At 50.9% G+C, this 17,603-nt stretch overlaps 1 protein-coding gene across 1 annotated transcript; it reads right to left on the bottom strand.

Moving 5' to 3' along the window:
- Positions 1–6,937: 6,937 nt before the first annotated feature.
- Positions 6,938–17,077, bottom strand: Nckipsd (NCK interacting protein with SH3 domain). Its single transcript, XM_028756835.1, has 13 exons — positions 16,790–17,077; positions 14,298–14,407; positions 13,729–13,933; positions 13,504–13,594; positions 12,750–13,240; positions 11,354–11,524; positions 11,124–11,210; positions 10,907–11,045; positions 10,730–10,810; positions 10,416–10,544; positions 10,220–10,312; positions 9,953–10,125; positions 6,938–7,857 (listed from the first exon to the last, which is right to left on the bottom strand). Exons 1-13 carry the CDS (start codon positions 16,958–16,960, stop codon positions 7,654–7,656), a joined length of 2,145 nt encoding a protein of 714 aa, XP_028612668.1. The 5' UTR covers positions 16,961–17,077; the 3' UTR covers positions 6,938–7,653.
- Between the last annotated feature and the right edge of the window lie 526 nt (positions 17,078–17,603).

Raw genomic sequence — 17,603 nt, 5'->3', positions numbered from 1 at the left:
CCACCTCCGCCCCGATGCCCCAAACCTGGTGGTACAGCCCGTCGCGCATGGCAGTTCTGGCGACAGAAGCCGTTGCCGCCATCTTTATTGAGGACAGAAGTGCTGCCCACGGTGCTGAACGGAACGGGGAGTTTCTCCGCTACTCCGCCACCGCCCTCCCTCTCATCCTAGTACGCGGTTCCAACGTGGTTTCCTATCCTTTCTTCCGATTGAGAATCTCGTCTCCCTTTAGAGTACTAACACCCATTTTGTTTTGAAAATGTGCTGTCGTGTTTTGAATGTCCTCATTGGTCTGGGAAGGGTTACCATGTAGAATCCTGGGACTGTGAGGATAATGACTAGACACCGGCCTGGTTCAAACAATAGCGTTATCTGTTTATGAACAAGTTTAACTTATGAGAAACATGTAAATATCTCCTTGTTTGCTCCTACAGAGCAGGATCTGTAAACGACTCTCCTGAAGTAGGAAGAGAAGCCAACTCTTCTCCGCCTCGGCAGTCGCTAGCGGTCTCCCAGACTCGGGGCTCCTGTACTAGACACCATATCTCTCCAGGCAATGATTCTTTCCAGTGTTCTGAGATGCCACGTGGAACCCAGGGCTGCACAGCTGTGGGCCCAGCTTCCTCAGATCTCCGCCCCCTCGCCTGCGACAACTGCATCCTTTAACCCCTTGAAGAATCTGACAGAAGCTCAGTTCTCCCTACTCCTGGTCCAATCTAGCTTTCCGTCCAACTCCTGGCACGCGCGCATCTCAACCGACCAATAACTGGATGTGGCGCAACAGACGTCACGGAATACTAGAGAAAGGAGGCGCATTCCAATCAGAGAGTCATTGTTTCTATTGGCACAATGGGAGACCCCGCCCTCTCGGAGGACTCCATTGTATGCGGGAGGTAGGAGGGCCTCGAGGATTTCAAGTTAGCCAGCAGAAATAATCCACAAGACGCGCTATACTGATCGGCCTCCAAACTTGGCATCGGTGATGAGCTGCAACGCAAGGTGCAGAGCACTCATTCATTTTGGCACCGGGACAGGCGTCAGGCCTAGGACCCCAGAACATTGCCCTGGGTGCGGCTCCCCCGGCTGAGTGGTTACTACTTCAAACAGTCCAAGAACTCCTGGCCAAGACCTCTGGCCCGCCCCCAAATGGTAGCTATGACATCACCAGCAACCAATCAACGCATTCTCTCGCCCCGGGGTTTCTTTGCTTCGGAGAGGTCTGGCTCACATGGGTTGCACTCGATGTGGCTTCTGTGATCTGGCCCGTGGGCTTCAGCTGTAGTATTTGGAGTCTTTGAGTCTTAAGACTCAAGTCAGAGTTCTGTGACGGGTAAACCATTTGTGCGTGTAGGTGAAATATCTACAGCGGCACTAGAGAAGGTTCTCCGTAGGATTGTGGTTCCTGACTGGAGGAAGGAGGAGCGGGACCTGGTTCTGAAGCGCCCGCCGTTCTGTGGGTCCACAGACTAGTTAGTGGAAAGCACAAATCTCAGGTTGAACAGTGAGAAAAAGAGCTGGGATCACAGCACAGGGGAGACGCCTGAATGACCTTAGGGATTTGGACTTCCGGTACGAGATGCCTGAGCAGCACTTTTAGGGTGCCATCCCGGCTCTTGCCGCATGGGCAGATGTGTTAAGGCACTGTGACTGAGTTCCGTTTTCCCCTCAAGCAGGGCTGGTGACTGGCTTCCACCTTTGAGTCTGTGGCATCCACTAAACATGGCATTCGAGGTGGCTCCCAGCGTGAGGCTGTCTCCATCCTTCTTCCGTTTGTGGCTGTTTGTAGGATACTCCCTCACCTTGTTTTCTCATATATACTTACTTTTTATGTCCAACCCACAGTAGTCGTTCCTAATGCACTTCCTGGAAAGACAAAATTGAGGAGCCTGAAAGATGGTTCCACTGGTAAAGGTGCTTGATGTCCAGGTTTGAACACCTGATTTTGATCCCTGGAATCCGTGTAAGAATGGAAGGAGAGGACCGTCCACACAAAGTTGTCCTCTGACCTCTACCTGCGACTCCACTCCATAAAAATCCATCCACATTTTCAAATGAAGTGCTAATGATAATTCCTCCCTCTGCTTCCAAGGCCAGCTTTGTCCCTACCTCCTAGGAACAAGTAAGACCTCCAGGTGGTGCATAGTCATTTTTCTTCTCAATGGTTCCAATTGCAGGGTCTATGCAGGGCTCAGAGACCCAGATTTGATGTGAGGTAAGATAAACAAGACCAGACAGTAGTGATGTGAGCTCCACAGGTCCTGAACTTTTCCATTAGCCTTGTAGAATTTGTACATTCTGTACACCAAGGCTCTGAGTTCAATTCCCAGCACCATAAGCAAAGAGAGTATCTTGGCCAGATATGCTGTCACAGGCCTTTAATCCTAGTACCCAAGAGACAGACAGAGAGACAGACAGATCTCTGAGTTTGGGACCAGCCTCCGCTACACAGTAAGACCTTGTCTCAAAACAAGCACACCTAACCTATAATGTTATTTCAGCTGTGACTCCCCAGCTCTTCACTAGGGTCTACCAAAACTCACTTAAAATAGAGCATATAGCTCTCACATCAATCTGGAGCTGTTGAGTATTGCTGCAGAAAACACATGGTTCTGCTAATTGGTCTCATATTCACGACCACAGCCTTAGTATGGTAGAGGATCTAGGCAATCAGTGTGGTAGGGCAAGAAAACCAATTTAAAAGAATATGGAGGTTAAGAGGGGAAAAATGTGCCCACAGTCAATATGATTGTATAAGTAAAAAAATCCAACGAGTGCTCTTAACTCCAGCCTCAGTAATAGTAAATTGTTAAAGTGAGCTTGACAAAGTTGTTGGACATGGGACTAGAGAAATGGACCAGTTGTTTGGAGACTCTATTAATTGTTTTGTTTGTTTTGTTTTGAGATAAAGTTTTTCTGTGTAGCTCTGGGTCTCTTGGAACTCACTCTGTATACCAGGCTGGCCTTGAACTCACAGAGATCCACCTGCCTCTGCCTCCTGAGTGCTGGGATTAAAGGAACGCGCCATCACTCAGCTAAAGAAGTGATTTTTAATAGAACATAAAAGTGTATTAAACAAATAAAAACATCAATAAACTGGACTACATTACAATTAACTTTTTTTTTGTTCATTTGTTTCTCGAGACAAGGTTTCTGTTTGTAACAACCCTGGTGACTGTCCTGGAACTCTCTTTGAAGACTAGGCTGCCCTCAAACTCACAAAGATCCACATGCCTCTGTGTCTTCAATGCTGGGATTAAAATTAACAATTCTTATTGTTACAATAACAATTAACAAATTCTTATTTAATGGCAATAAGAAGAAGAGAGCCAGCCAGATGCATTACATGCCAGCACTGAGGCTGAGATAGTAAGATTATCAGTTACCCACTGGCTAGGGCTAAATAGTAAGACCATGTTTCAAATAACAATAGCAACAATAACAACAATAAAAGAATGGAAACCAACCCACTGCAGTCCTGTGATCCTACAGACTCCGCCTCTTTGAAGACTGAAATAGGAAAGGTTATTCAAGTTAAGGCAACATAGCAAGCTCTTGATGGACAGATGGTAGATAGATGGACAGACAGACAGACTAAATTGTAAGTATAAAATATAAGGACAAATGCTGAATACATAATAAGTCAATAAAAGATATACAAATCAGTAGATATATGGATAAAAGATTAAATAAGCATTACAACTGAATAGCCAAGAAACTAATGAAAAGGTGCAAGTCATGCTCTTTGAATATCTTACTTTTCATGGTGTGCTATTCTTCCATTAAAAGGGGGAAAGGCTAAAGCACTTCTCATATAAGTGTGAGGACCAGAGTTCAGATCTCACATGAATATTGGATGGATGTGGCAGCCTGTTCATAATTCTCATGTTCAGAGGGCAGATTGGTATCTTTGAAACATCTGGCTATTCATACTAGCTGTATTGCTGAGCTCTGGGTGCAGCTGAGAGAGCCTTCTGCACTGAATAAAGTGAAGAGCTGTGGAAAACCCCCGTCAGGCTTGGGCGTCTGTCTACATCTGCATCTGTGCCTGTGTGCTCACACGTACAGCACACAGAGATGTACTAAAAGAAAAAAACCTGCTGGGCGGTGGTGGCGTACGCCTTTAATCCCAGCACTTGGGAGGCAGAGGCAGGCGGATTTCTGAGTTTGAGGCCAGCCTGGTCTACAGAGTGAGTTCCAGGACAGCCAGGGCTACACAGAGAAACCCTGTCTCGAAAAATACCAAAAAAACCCCAACCCCCCCCCAAACAACCTGAAAAAAGAAAAAAAAAAGATTTCTCCTCATTGCAGCCTCAGTCCATGTTTTTCGAGAACAGAGCTGAGCTCTCTACCCTTCAAGAAAAGCTGTGCAGGAGTAGTGTGGAGTTCAGTGCATGTTCCACATGATCCAGACCTTTATGTATCCATGTTAGGCACCATTTCTGGCTCAAAATAATGCTCAACTGACAGGTTCCTACTGTTCCTGTTTGCTTCTCAGTCCCATCCAAACACTGTCCTGTCTTGGCAGAGCTCAGTGTTCTCTGTCCCTCATTTTCTCTCCTGCCTGGCCACATCCCACATCGGCCCTTCCAAGCAGCTGGAGAGGTGTTGTCTCAAAAGCTTCTCTTCTTGAGAGAAATCTTTTGGCTCACCACTATCTACCTTTATAGCTACAATTTTATGTTGTGAGACTATTGCCAGTGTTTTCTGGGGGAGGGGTTGGAGTCCTGCCCTTCCCCTGGAATGTTTGGGAGCAGTACCCCATATTTATGTAACTCTTGGCTAGGACTTCTGTATCTCCTACAAACTTGTGCAGGGCCCCTTGCACCATCCTGCAAGTGTGAGTGTGGACTTAATGAACACTGCTTATCTAGGAACCAGCCCTCAGAGCACAGATCAGACCAGCTCTTCCCACAGTCAGAGTGTACATCCCAGCAAACGGCAGATGTTGCCCCAACTCTCCTGCCTCAGCTTCCTGGGAACTCTCTGCTTTTCACTGGAGCCGGTCGTCTCCTGAGGGTAATAGTCTCCTGCTTGCAGTACTTGAGTGAAAGCAGTCATGGCTGGGAATCAGCGTCATTAACTCTGGATGTGACAGAGGAGGCAAAAAATCTCAGGGCAAAGAGCGGTGAGCAGGCTGTGACCCTCCACCTGGAGCCTGTGAGCTCAGCATTGTGACAGAGCCAGTATCCGAAGGACAGTATCCGAAGATTGCTAATATGCCCTCTACCCCATATTTTTCTTTTTAATATGTCCCTGCCTCCCTATCCTGAGCAACTGTTGAGGCCTGAGCCTCTGAGCCGCTACCTGCTGCATGTTTCTGTGTTTGGGTGTATGAGTACACAGCAAAGCTAGAGAGTAGCATCAAGTGTTTTTCTCTATTGCTCTGTGTGCCTTTAAATTTCTATTTACATCTTAAAATATGTATATGATTTTTTTTTTTTTTTTTACTGGCATGAATGTGTGTCTAATGCTTACAGAGGTCAAAACAGGATAGTAGATCCCCTGGAAGTGGAGTTACAGGTGATTGTAAGCCATTGGTGGGTGCTGAGAGCAGAACCTGAGCCGTCTTCAAGAGCAGCTGGTGCTCTTAACTGCTGAGCCACCTCTTCACCCCTCTTACTTCAGAATTTTTTTTTTCATTTTAATTCAATGGATGTAGTTATTGAGAGTTTGTGCAGTGCTGGAAAAGGCCAGAAGAGGGCACTGGATCTCCTGGAGCTGGAGGAGTTAATAGGCGGGTTGGGAGTCTCCTAATGTGGGTGGTGGAATTGAACTAGGGTCCTCCCCAAGAATATAGGTGCTCTTACTTCCTGAAGCACTGGGCCGTCTCTCAGCCCCCACCTTCCACGTTCTAAATTGCACTTTATGATTTTGTGTGTGAAAGCACATAGGGACGTAGCACAACAGCACACATGTACAGGACAACTTGTAGATGGTTCTCTCTTCCTGCCTCCCATGTGGGTCCTGGGGAGCAAACAAGTGCATGCCACCACATTTGGCTTTCTACATGGGTGCTGAGAATCCAATCTCAGGCCTCCACACTGGGGTGGCAAGCACTCTATCAACTAAGTCATCTCTCCAGTCCCTGCCTTCAGCAGCCTACTGTAATCCTGCATGTGTGCATCTGTATGGGAAACAGGGCTGCAGGTAAGAACCTCAAGAACCAGACTTTGTTGTTGACTGTGAGCCCTCCGTTTCCCTGCCCACTCTTAGTGAGAACTACTGTGCTGACCTGAGAGAGAACAAGCTTTTTTTTTTTTTAAAAAAAATCAATCTCTGCCTCTAATAAAGCAGGTACACACACTTAACTGCACCCTGGTTAACATATTCTTCCAGAACATAAAAATTATAAAATCTCTGTTGAGGTTTCAATACAGAGGAATCATGGTGGACCAAATAACAAGAGGATGGTAATCAAGCCAGCATGCTCAGGGAGAAGGGCCTGCTCGGCCTAAGACCATGCGGGAGCATGTGTGAGGCTCAAGTTCACACCGCAGCATAAAAGGGAGATGGAGGGGGAAGAAAAGGGGAGTACCAGAGACTAGCTGTAACTGCAGGATCCCATAACTTTATTTTACTTGAATTTTTAGTGAGAGAGGCTCTCACTGTATAGCTCTGGATGGCCTGGGACTAAGTAAACTAAGCTGATTGTGGGTATGTCTGTCTGTCTCTGCCTCCCAGGTGCTGGCATTAAAGGTGTGCACCACCATGGCCAAGAAGATAGGAATGGAACCCAAAAGGGATAAATACCTACAGGTGTGTCCCCCGGCACTTGGCTGTGGCTGGGCCCTAGAGGAAGCACAGGAGGGAGGCCAGGCTTGTCAAGGACCATCATCTCTTTGGGTTGCAGATATCAGTTTAACCTGGAGCTGTGAGGTCCGGATCCCCCAACACCCTTCCCAGTGTCTCCCCGCAGGACCATACAGGGAAGGCCAGCTACTGGTGTGTCTGTGATTTATTTTTGAAGGTGAGCTGTAGTACATAGGAAAATACAGATGGCTTTTGGCCTACTTTTTTTTTTTTTTCCAGAGAAAATAGATTCTATCATTGGCTTTCTCAGCACCATCATCTTGTCCCATGGGGCTGCAGGATGGATGGCATGTCTCTAGGATCCCGCTTTCAAGGCAACAGCCTGGCCAAGGCCTCTGGGGCTGAAAGCAGGGGGCTGGGGCATAGAGGTCCCTAGTGGACCTCTAGTGGAAAGAGCTGCACATGAGCAACACTCACTGCAAAGCTAAGGCAAAGAACAAAGCTGGCAGAAGGCGCCTCCCTCACCCTAAGGACATGGCCGGCTGAGGGTCAAGCCTCAGACCAGACAGCGGGTAGGGATGGCAGTGGCCCAGCCTGGAGCAACAGCAGGACTCTGGGTATGCACATGGGTATGGGTATGGGGTGGCATGCTGAAGAGGCAGCCTACCAGCAAATAGAAGGTCTTCAGCTTGCACATTTCCGCTGCCCCAATGTAGCTCCCAGACCGTGGTCCCCAATCCTACATCTGGCCCCTTACACTGACTCTACTTCAGGTAAGGGGCCCGGCTCGGGTCCCTTCTAACCTTTATCATCTCACAGTGTCAGTGCAAAATATCCTTAGAGCAAAGCCCCTGAGCTCTCTGCACCCTCCCAGGGCTGCAGAGAAGGGAGTAAAGAGAAGTGCTAGCTGGGGACCTCTCCCAGGTCCGGGAATTCCTTGTACATCTCTTGGACAATCATGCGGTCCATCTGGCACTGGGGTGAGGCCTCTTCCTCAGTCAGGATGCGTCGCAGTGTAGCCTGCAGGTCTGACAGCCGATGACGGTGCTGCAGGTAGGGTGTGGAGCGGACCACAGCATGCATCAGGGAGAGGTATTCCATGCGCAGCTATAGGAAGAGCAGGCTGGTTCAGAAACCCCTGGAATAGTACTGCAACTGCCCCCAGAGGGGTCTGGCCACTACTGTCCAGTGGACTACGGGACAACAAAGCAGCTCACACTCCTCAAAGTCAACACTAAATGACTCTCAAAGCTGTTCGAGAGGTGAATAAATGAATCACCCAGAACGTGGCTGCTCTGGTCTTGCCAGTCCTTTGGTGCCAGGTCCCCTAGGTACCATGTGTGTCAATCAGAGCCCTTGGCTTCTCGACATTTCTTGCTCCAGAAGATCTTAATTACACCCATGACCTGAAACAGCAATCTGCTCTCATATGTCACCCAACGAGAATATTCAATTGCCTGCTTGTCATCTACCTACCTCAGTCACCTTAAATCCACACATCTGCCACCAAGCCCCAGCTTCCCCCATCACACCTAAGGTAAAATGCTTCCCATGCTCTTTAGGAAAGAAACAGTTTGATCAGTTGAGGCCTGGAATGCCCCTGTATCCACCCCGATGACCTCTGCTGTCTGTCCTTATAGTACCACTGCCTATCTTTTGCCCTTTGACCCTAAGCAGATGAGCAGTGGTCTTGTGCTCACAGCACCCACCCTTCCCCTGTTCTCACTAGAACAAACAACAGAGTCCACCACTGTCAGTCTCCTGCCTCATCTGCGCACCTCCTGCAGTGGACCAGTCTCTCCAATACATGATCCATTTCTCTATGCTTACTGGAGCATTGCCCCAGGCCAGGCCATGTAACAGCACCTCCTACCTTAGAGACCCTCCATGATCCCATGGTTTCCTTTTAGAACCTGTCCCCGCTTTTCTATCTCTCTGTACAGAAAACTGGTTGCCTTCATTTATTGCTTCCAAATCCTTCCCCATCTCCACTCTCCCAGTAACTTAAAATTTTCTCCAACTTTCCATTCAGACTTGATTCTCTCCCCCACACTGGCATTGCTGGGCAGGCACTGCTGGCCTCCATGTGGCAAATTCAAAGACTAATTCTCCTCCCCACCCCTAGGCTCCTAACTGTGTGGCTCCCCTCTGCACACACATGGTCTGTGGCTTGCTCTTCCCCAGTTGGGTTTGTTCCTGGGTTTCTCCTTATCTGAGCCTGCTGAGTCACTACTAATGCCCAAGTGTCCCTGCTGACTATATCCATCTGATTTCCTAGGTGGCCACCTTGTCATAGGCTTTCTGTCATGTCTCTGCATAGACAACTGCACACGTGTCTAGTCTCAGTTCACTCACTGCCTCCCCAGTGCCTTGGCACCTCCATGTCTCCTAAGCTCTGTATTTTTAGTGCTAGGGATGCAGCTCGGAGCCTCCGGGGTGCAGGGCAAGCCTCCGGGGTGCAGGCAAGCCTCCGGGGTGCAGGCAAGCCTCCGGGATGCAGGGCAAGCCTCCGGGGTGCAGGCAAGCCTCCGGGGTGCAGGCAAGCCTCCGTCAACCCGCTCTAGACCCAGCCCTCAGCCTCAATCGTTTTTTCTTTTTTTTTTCTAATTTGGTTTTTCGAGACAGGGTTTCTCTGTATAGCCTTGGCTGTCCTGAAACTTGATCTGCAGACCAGGCTGGCCTCGAAATCACCGAGATCCAGCTGCCTCTGCCTCCTGAGTGCTGGAACTAAAGGTGTGCACCACTACACTGCCTGGCTTTTCCTCGATCTTGACTCATTCAAAACACAACTCTAATTTTCCCTAAGACGTTCTTTGAGCCTCTCCCATTAACAATCATCTATCCACCTAGCTGCTTAAAACCAATCCAGAAGCAGGCTCTGTCAGGCCCTCTTGCAACACACCCCAGGCCTGGCCTACTTCACCACCCACTCCTGCCTCAGGTTTCCTGGCTTCTACTCTGCTCTCACAGGAAGGCAGTGAGTTTCTTCCTCTTCTGAGAAGCAATTCCAAGTCTCTTCAGACATCCTGCTCCAGTTTGCCATACAGCTGGCCGCCACGTCCTGGTTTCTGAGTAGCCTTCCACAGTTACTTGCTCTGGCAGTAGCAGCCCTGCCCCCTCACATCCACTCAACTGTCATAGTCACCCCTTTTTGTTACGTTGCTGTTCACCTCCCAGCCCCCCTGCATCAGCCTCCAGGCACCTTGTCTCCAGGTGACAGGTCTGCGATCTGGCGCACAGTGATGTCAATGAGCGCCATCATGTCTGTGTGGTAGAAGATGGCGGCTGTGGTGGAACTGCTGAACACATCCTGCAGGAACTTGAGGACAGAGTGTGGTGGCTGGGGCTCATGTCTGAAGATACGTACAGGATCATCTAGAAGGCAAGGGTTCACAGGCATCAAAGCAGGGGAGGTGACAGAGTCAAGTGTGCATCCAAGTGGCACTTGTGCAGACTTCTAGGCTCTCACCTCCTCTGTTCAAAAGCAAAAGTAGCTTCTCAGAGAAGATCTTAACATTGGTGTGTTTGCTTAAGGCAGCCATGATGACATTCTGGTCAGGAGCTGAGGAAAGACATGGATGGAGACAAGGTAAGAGTGTATGTAGGTACAGAAGCCCGCAAAGGCCCACTTTGGTCACCCTCCTTCCAGATGGGTCCCACCTCACCTGTCAGGTGCAGATTGAGAGCCAGAAGCAGGTTCATGCAGAGGTCTGGCAGCTGCTCTGTGGTGTCCATCGGAAGGCCATCCTCAACGATGCTTAAAAGAAACTGGGCAAAGGGTGTGCCTAGGTGTTCTGAAAGAGAAGCATAAAGAATCTACAGATCCAACTTGTTTGCTCCCCAAACAATCCGGTCTCCCTGGATTTCTGTGAGCCCTAAGAACACCCTCTTCTAGTCAGCAGGTCTCCAGGCCCTTGAGACATGCACGGTTCCTACCTGTGAGACCACAAGTCCACTGCTTAGCGATCTGTATTCTTACCATAGTGTGCGTAGGGCACTGCCTCTCCCATGGAAAAGACCATGGCCAGGACGAGGGCGGAGTAACAGAGCTTTTGGTGGTCTAGGGGGTAAGAAAGGTAGTCAGCGAGGTCAGGGATCCCCAGCAGACGGTGGGAACAGTCTCCAAGTGGTAAGGAGCGCCCTGCCCCCCCCTCACCCTGTGTGTCAGTCTGCATGTCCCGTGCCAGTTCCACAGGCAGCACGGAAGACACCAGCGTGGAGATGATAGCTGCATCTAGGCTGCACATGGCCCCGAAGCACTTGAGGAGCAGCAGCCGTAGTGACGCTCGGTGTTCCTGGCAGAAGAACCTGTGTGCTCAGTGCCCTTACTCCTGCCCACACGCCTCTGTGCCCCTCCCGTGTCTTATACATACCATCTGGTAATAGGCCACCAAGGCTAGGACAGACTCAAAGTCACTCCTTTTGCACATTTTTTTGCAAACTTCAGGATCTGCATCCGTCTGGAGGGAAGAGAAAGAGTGAGCATTGCCCAGTGTGTGGTGAGCACGTGTGAGCAGAAGAGACCTATGGGTTAAAGAGTGATGGTACAGGGGAGGCTCACTGCTCCCATGCTGGCAGACCCACGAGGGTCCCCACCCCATACCAGGATATGCAGCAGCTCCTCCAGATAGCAGCGAATGACATCCTCGTCCTCATATAGCGCCCAGCTCCGCTGCTGGGCGTCATCCTTTCTTCTGGCCAGGTCTGCAAAGATCACCTCCAGTCTCTGCTGGTCATGGCAGACCTGCCCTGAGGGTAGGGCTGTGCTCAGGTCCTGGGGGAAGAAACCAAAGCATGATTTGGAGACTTCCTGGAGCTGGTGATGTGCAGACCTGGCCCCTCTAAGCTAAATATTCTTTGAACTAAGGTCCCACAAAATTTGTACTGTGTAGGTCAACTCAAGTCCTGACCTCTGGTACAAGACTCTGTTCAAGACTCAGCTGTGGGAATTTCATCATTTCAACTCTCACCCTAGAACTGGATGAGCAGCTCCCGTGAGGCAGGCATGGACTCTGTCACTCCCTGATGTGACTCAGGATCCTTCCCATTCCACACAATGTGACACCAGGCCTGTTGTACTAGACGCTAGCTGCTATGCCCTGCATACATACCACTGGCCTACTGCCCTCTACCTGCTCCAACCAGAAATCATAGGAGGCCTACGAAGTGCCTTTGGCCCACTCAAACCCCATCATGTAGTCAGGACTCACTAACCCGATTCCTTCTCCTGACCAGTGACCTACATTTTTTTTTTTCAGGGACACGGTTTTTCTGGCTGCCCTAGAATTTGCATTGTAAACCAAGCTGGCCTCAAACTCAGAGATCCACCTGCCTCTGTCTCCTGAGTGCTGGGATTAAAGGCATGCAGCACCAGACCCAACACCAGTCCCCTAACCTTGACAAGGGACCATAGCCATCTTGAAATGCTCATGTCACTCACTACCATCCAAGTTGGCACCTAAGCCACTATCAAAGCTGACCAAGCCTCCATCAAAGCTGACCAAGCCTCCTTTTCTCTACATTGCCAAGGCTGGTAAGGTACTGGTCTCTCACCCATATCCTGTCTCTCTTCTTTCCCTGCATCTAGAATCACAAAAACAGAAGGAGCACCAGTAGATAGTGGGAGACCCTTCCAGGTGATCGGAAGCTTCCCCTAGGCCCACCTCATCCTGGTCTCCCTTATCACCTGCCTTAGGCTCACCAGCTCCCACATGCCTGTGAGCCAGATGTGCCATCCACCTTCTTCCTTCCTGTGAGCCACAGTTGGTCCTGTCTCTTTGTCCTTACAAGCTGAGCCTCTGCCTACAATGTTCTTCCTCTCTTTCTCCTTCAAGGGTCAACTCAAATGACTCCAATATCCAGCACAATAAAAGCCAGGGGCTAGAGCTTGACAAATACCTGTCACACAGCCTGGACAAAGGTGTGAGGGCAGGAGCGGGGTGGGACTAGCAGGCTGGCTGAGGGTGGGAAGGCTCCTTGGCCATGCTGCCCACCCTCACCTTGCCCTCTACCAGCGAGAGGAGGACCTGCTCCATGACAGGTGAGCTGGCTGGTATGGAGGCCTGGATGTGACCCACCACGACACCAATGGCTACACGACATAATTCATGGCTCAGACCGGTGTTTCTCCGTACAAGTTCCATCAGCTCTGCCCCAATGGTCCTTGGCACAACTGTCTCAGCAGCTGGCTTTTCCTCTGTAGTCTCTGGGCTCGGGGCATCCAGAGCTTTCAGGTCATCAGCGGCTGAGTTTGTATCAGCTGCCACCTCCTCTGTAGGGGGCTCAGGAGATGGTGCCTTGGAGGGAGAGGGCTGGGCCTGGGACACAGTAGTGTGGGCACCTCTGCGAGGTACAGGCGGGGGTGTGGGTGAGCAGCTGGGACCTAGTTCAGAGGGGCTGGAACCAGTATAGAGTGTGTCCATGGAGATGCTGCTGGCTGATGAACCACTAGACACAGAACTACCTCCAGAGGGCACGGTTGTGCGGCCACCTGTGAACAGAAAGTAAAAGCTAAGCTGGGGCAACCTGTTGGGGATACCCATGCCTCTTGGCCTAGAGGACCTGACCCTAGTATAAGACCCAGTTCTTCTACTAGGCCTTATCTCCTCACCAAGCCTGGAGGCTTCAACTACCCAAACATGGAGACTCTATATTTACCCCAAGTTCAGAGCTCCCATTTGCCCAACATGGGCAGATCAATCATTCCAAGCACAGGGTACTTCCATCCCAATTACCCAAGCCTGGCCCTCTCACCACTCCCTGAGATCACCAGGGCCTCACGGTCTCGGCGCTTCACTGGTGGGGGTGGGGTGGCAGGTGCTGCTCGTCGAGGCTGTGGTGGAACCTGGGAGAACAGAATTGGGATCTAGGGGAGGACAGGCTGCTAGCTGCACCTGTGACCCAAGCAGACCCTTTGAGTCGCTGGATGAAGCCTTAGTCCCACACACCTCCTTCTAAAAAAATACCCTCACTCCATACCTGGTAGAGGGCTCCATCTGTCCCAAGATGCTCAGAACTGGGCAGGCTATGCTGCCGTTCAAATCCAGTTCGACATACCCCATTGGGCTGCCTAGATACAGCAGCATCCAAATGGTGGTCACTGGTGGATGGGGTCATGACCGAAGCACTGGAAGCTGAGGTGCCCCTTCGAGACAAGGTCTCTTTCCGGTGATGGATAAGCTTCCTAATAGAGAGACAAGCAAAACAGAACATGGTGGGAAGGTTCTTCCCTACTCCTAAAGTGTATACACACACACACACACACACACACACACACACACACACACGTACATGTATATACACACATGCACGCACACACTCACACACATATACTCTTTCTCTCTCATACATGCGCTCTAAAATAACTATTGTTTAAAAGCCTCTGTGGGATTCTGGGACCTCATCCATCTTTCCTATCATCCATCCTCATCTGTGGAACCTCACACCAATCCTAGTACTGCCTCCACAGTATCTCTGGCCTTACTGAAGGAGCCTCCCCACCAACATGCTCAAGGGAAAGTTATTACCTCCACTTCCCAGATACTCACTGAAGGACTCCACGCTGTTCCAGGCTGTACTTGCCACCATCTCGCATGGCTGTGTTATGCACAGCCTCAATGGCCCGGTCAATAGCTTGGAGGACATCTTGCTCCATGCCCTAAAGGTAGGTGGGATGCCAAGTGAGGTTGGGTCAGCCCAGACCCAGCCCAGTCTGGAACTAGCCTAGAATTCTTGACACTAGAAGACAGTCAAAACGGAATCCAGAATGAAGTGCTCATATCCTGTCGCTTGGGAAGCAGGGGCACAGGGCAGTCTCTGTGGTGGTATTTTACATTTAGAGGCCCCCTTGGGAGTTTATCCCATACACGGGCTCTTGGCAAAGACAGTCAGTCCTAAAACACTATAGGTCCAGAGAGAAACAACAGGAATCCAGACTGGGACCAGGAGTGTAAACCCAGCCGATCCTTGGGCTTGGCTCAGAGCCCAGAGTGAGACGCCAAAAGGAAGACTCCCATGTCTGGAATCCGTAATCAGTCACTCTGGATGCTGATCCTTCACAAAACCAAGGTCATACTCCAAAACAGCCTTTTCTCCATAGGGACCTTCCCAAGCACTGGGAGATAAGAACAGGTCAAAAAGACGTCCCCTCCATCCTCCCAAGCTGTCCCACCACTTTTTCAGATCACCTTTGGGAAGGCACTCTGTGCTTATGGTAAAGGAAGGACTTGAAAGACTGGCCTGCTTCCTGGCCTATGTTGTCCTCCTCAGTAACCCAGAGTCCATTCTACTCCACTGTCTGGCATGGAGGGAAATGTATATTACAGCTATGGGACTGGCCAACTGTGGGACAGGAACCCCAGAGCAGACCTGAACACACTCTAGGGTACAGTTTTGTTGTCTGTTTTGGTTGGCTGGGAGGCTGGTCTTTTGAGATGAGAATCTCTGCAGCCCAAGCTGCTCTGGAAGTTGCTATGTGGCCCAGGCTGGCCTGGAACTCAAGGTAATCCTCCTGAAGTCTCAGACTGTAGACATAAATCATGTTTAGTTCCAGAGTGAGTTTAACAAGCTTCCATGATAAGGTCAGATAAGTATAGGGGTCAGCAAAGTCCTTCAGGTGCCAGAAGGTGTGTGGGTATATGGGTGGGGCGGGGAGACACAGCTCCAGTGACAGCAAGAAATGAGACTGAAATTCACAGAGGCAGGAGAACTGAGACTAGGGGTATGCTGAAAGAAACAGGAAGTGATCAGAGAAAGAAGAGTTCTTTCTTTCCTTCCCAAACCCCCAGCCCCACTGACCCTGACTGAAGCAGAGGCTCCACAGGCCCTGAGGAAGAGGCAGGGCTTCCCTAAAGTCTCCAAAGAGACCCTGGTGCTCAAAAGGCTGAACTGGGTGTGACACCGTTTAAATTTTCTCCCCTCAAACACCTCTAGAGGAGACTAAGGGTCTGTGAGGAGGGCCCTAGACCAAGGGTCTCTCCCCTTTGGCATGACCAGATGACATTTCCAAATTTACCACAGTATTTCTGTCCTTAACTGGGCTGGGACAGGATGTTTCCATAGCTAGGGACTGGGGCAGGGCAGGAGTCTGGAACAGCCCAGACTGCCGTTTGTCCCCCTTCCTCCTACAGTCAGAATAGGCTAACTGGAGACATTGCAGCACTGCCGGACTACTCTTGAGCAAACAGGAACTGGAGCAGTCTCCACTGGAAGGAGACCAGGCCATCTTCAGAACAGGGGAAGCAACGGAGGAGGCTCACTTCCTCACAGTGTGGACAGCTCCCATTCCCGGATGGAGCTCCCAGATTTCAGAGGAAGGAAATCTGAGAAGTCAGGAGAAGACGCTTGGGGGAAGTGGAGACTGTACCAGGGAACCTTGGTCAGCAGGGGCCAGGGGCCTTGGTTTCAAAAGGGTTGGGGAAATTGGCCTTAGGGAGATCTTATAGGTGGGCGAGTTCAGGACAGAGATTCGACAGGAATTGGGAATCGCATAAGGGACGGGAATTCGTGTGGCTCTGGGGTCCAAGTGTGTGGGTGGGGTGGGGACTAAGAACCTGGAGGGTGGTTGAAACAGGTGGTGTATGAGGTGGCACAGTTAGTGGAGGGCACAGGGGTAAAGGTGGAGCCTACAAATTGACAGGGAGTCTGGTATCCTAGAGATTCAGAGAAGGGCAATAATAATAAGGGTTTGGGGGTGGGTGTAAAAGAGACTCAGGTAATGAATGGACTGGAGTCTCTGGGTCCAGCTCGAGAATTCTATGCAGATGGAGGCTCTGATTATGGATGCGAGAGAGCCTGAAGTCCCAGTTCCAGAATTAAGCTTTTCACAGGCCTACGGTTAGATGTCAAAGGCCTAGTCTCTGGTGGGTGTTGATGGCCCCCGGAGGGGTCTCACTCCTTATGGTTTTGGGGACTTAAGGTCAGATTCTCAAACTCCTTGTCTGGTAGAAGTCCCGAAGAATATGACTGAGCTTTCTGGATCAGTCCTGCGTGCTGGTGAAGGGGTTCGGTCGAGAGGCCTGGGAGGGAGGGACACACTCACCTGCAGGCGATGCAGGTAGGCAGGCGGCACGTACCCGGTCTCGCCACTGCGCGCCCGTGCCGCTAACCACCAATGCGTGCTGCTGCGCTCCAGCACCAGGAAGGTCTCGCCTGCAGCGAACGCCATGGCGTTGGGCTCCGCGGAGCGGAACGCATACAGCGCGCGGTACATGAGGCCGGGCAGGGCCGGGCCGGGCCGGGTCGCTCAGCGCAGCGCGGGTGCTGGGTACACGACGAAGGTTACGGTGCCGGGAAGCCAGGCCCTAAGTGCCGCCGCGCCGCGCTCGCCCCGCCCCGCCCCGTGACACACCACGCGTGCGCATGCGCGACTACCGGAACTCCGCCCCAGGAACGAGCCGGCTCCGGCATTGGAGCGCCGCGCCCCCTCGCGGCCCGAGGAGGTTTGGCGGGGCGGGGTGGTGCCCCAGTGTCTCTAGTTCCTTCAGGCCTCAGACTCCAGTCAGCTGACTTAGGGTCCTAACTCCCTCTTCCTGGCCTTCCTCCTCCTTTCCCAGCTCAGGTGCAAGCGCTGAGTTCCTTCCCACCTCCTGATGAAGGATGCTTATAGCCAGTGCGTCCCTGGGGACGGGATATGTCGCTTTGCTTTGAGGAATCCTGATCAGACATTTCAAAGTCCTTCTTGGGGAGAGGTCTCCCAGCGCATCTAGGCCTTACAATGCCTTAGTACAAAGTCCCTACTCTGTCCCTGAGGTGGAGGACAAATGTGGAGGATGAGGGACTGTCCAAAATGCATCTTAGCTACCTACCACATACACACTCCCTTCAGCCACTGGCTTCCTTCCTTTCTATCTTGA

This window comes from Grammomys surdaster, unplaced genomic scaffold, assembly GCF_004785775.1.
Source record: "Grammomys surdaster isolate TR1022 unplaced genomic scaffold, NIH_TR_1.0 126131, whole genome shotgun sequence".
In the NCBI taxonomy this organism is placed as follows: domain Eukaryota; kingdom Metazoa; phylum Chordata; class Mammalia; order Rodentia; family Muridae; genus Grammomys; species Grammomys surdaster.
Note: the sequence above shows the minus strand (reverse complement) of the source record. Positions and strands in the feature narration are given on the sequence as shown.

Coding starts and splice junctions, on each gene's coding strand:
- Nckipsd (XM_028756835.1), bottom strand. CDS start 16,960: ATGTACCGCGCGCTGTATGCGTTCCGCTCCGCGGAGCCCAACGCCATG. Junction 13,934..14,297: donor GAACAGCGTGGAGTCCTTCA/GTGAGTATCTGG, acceptor TCTCTCTATTAG/GAAGCTTATCCATCACCGGA. Junction 10,126..10,219: donor TTTGCTTTTGAACAGAGGAG/GTGAGAGCCTAG, acceptor CTTGCCTTCTAG/ATGATCCTGTACGTATCTTC.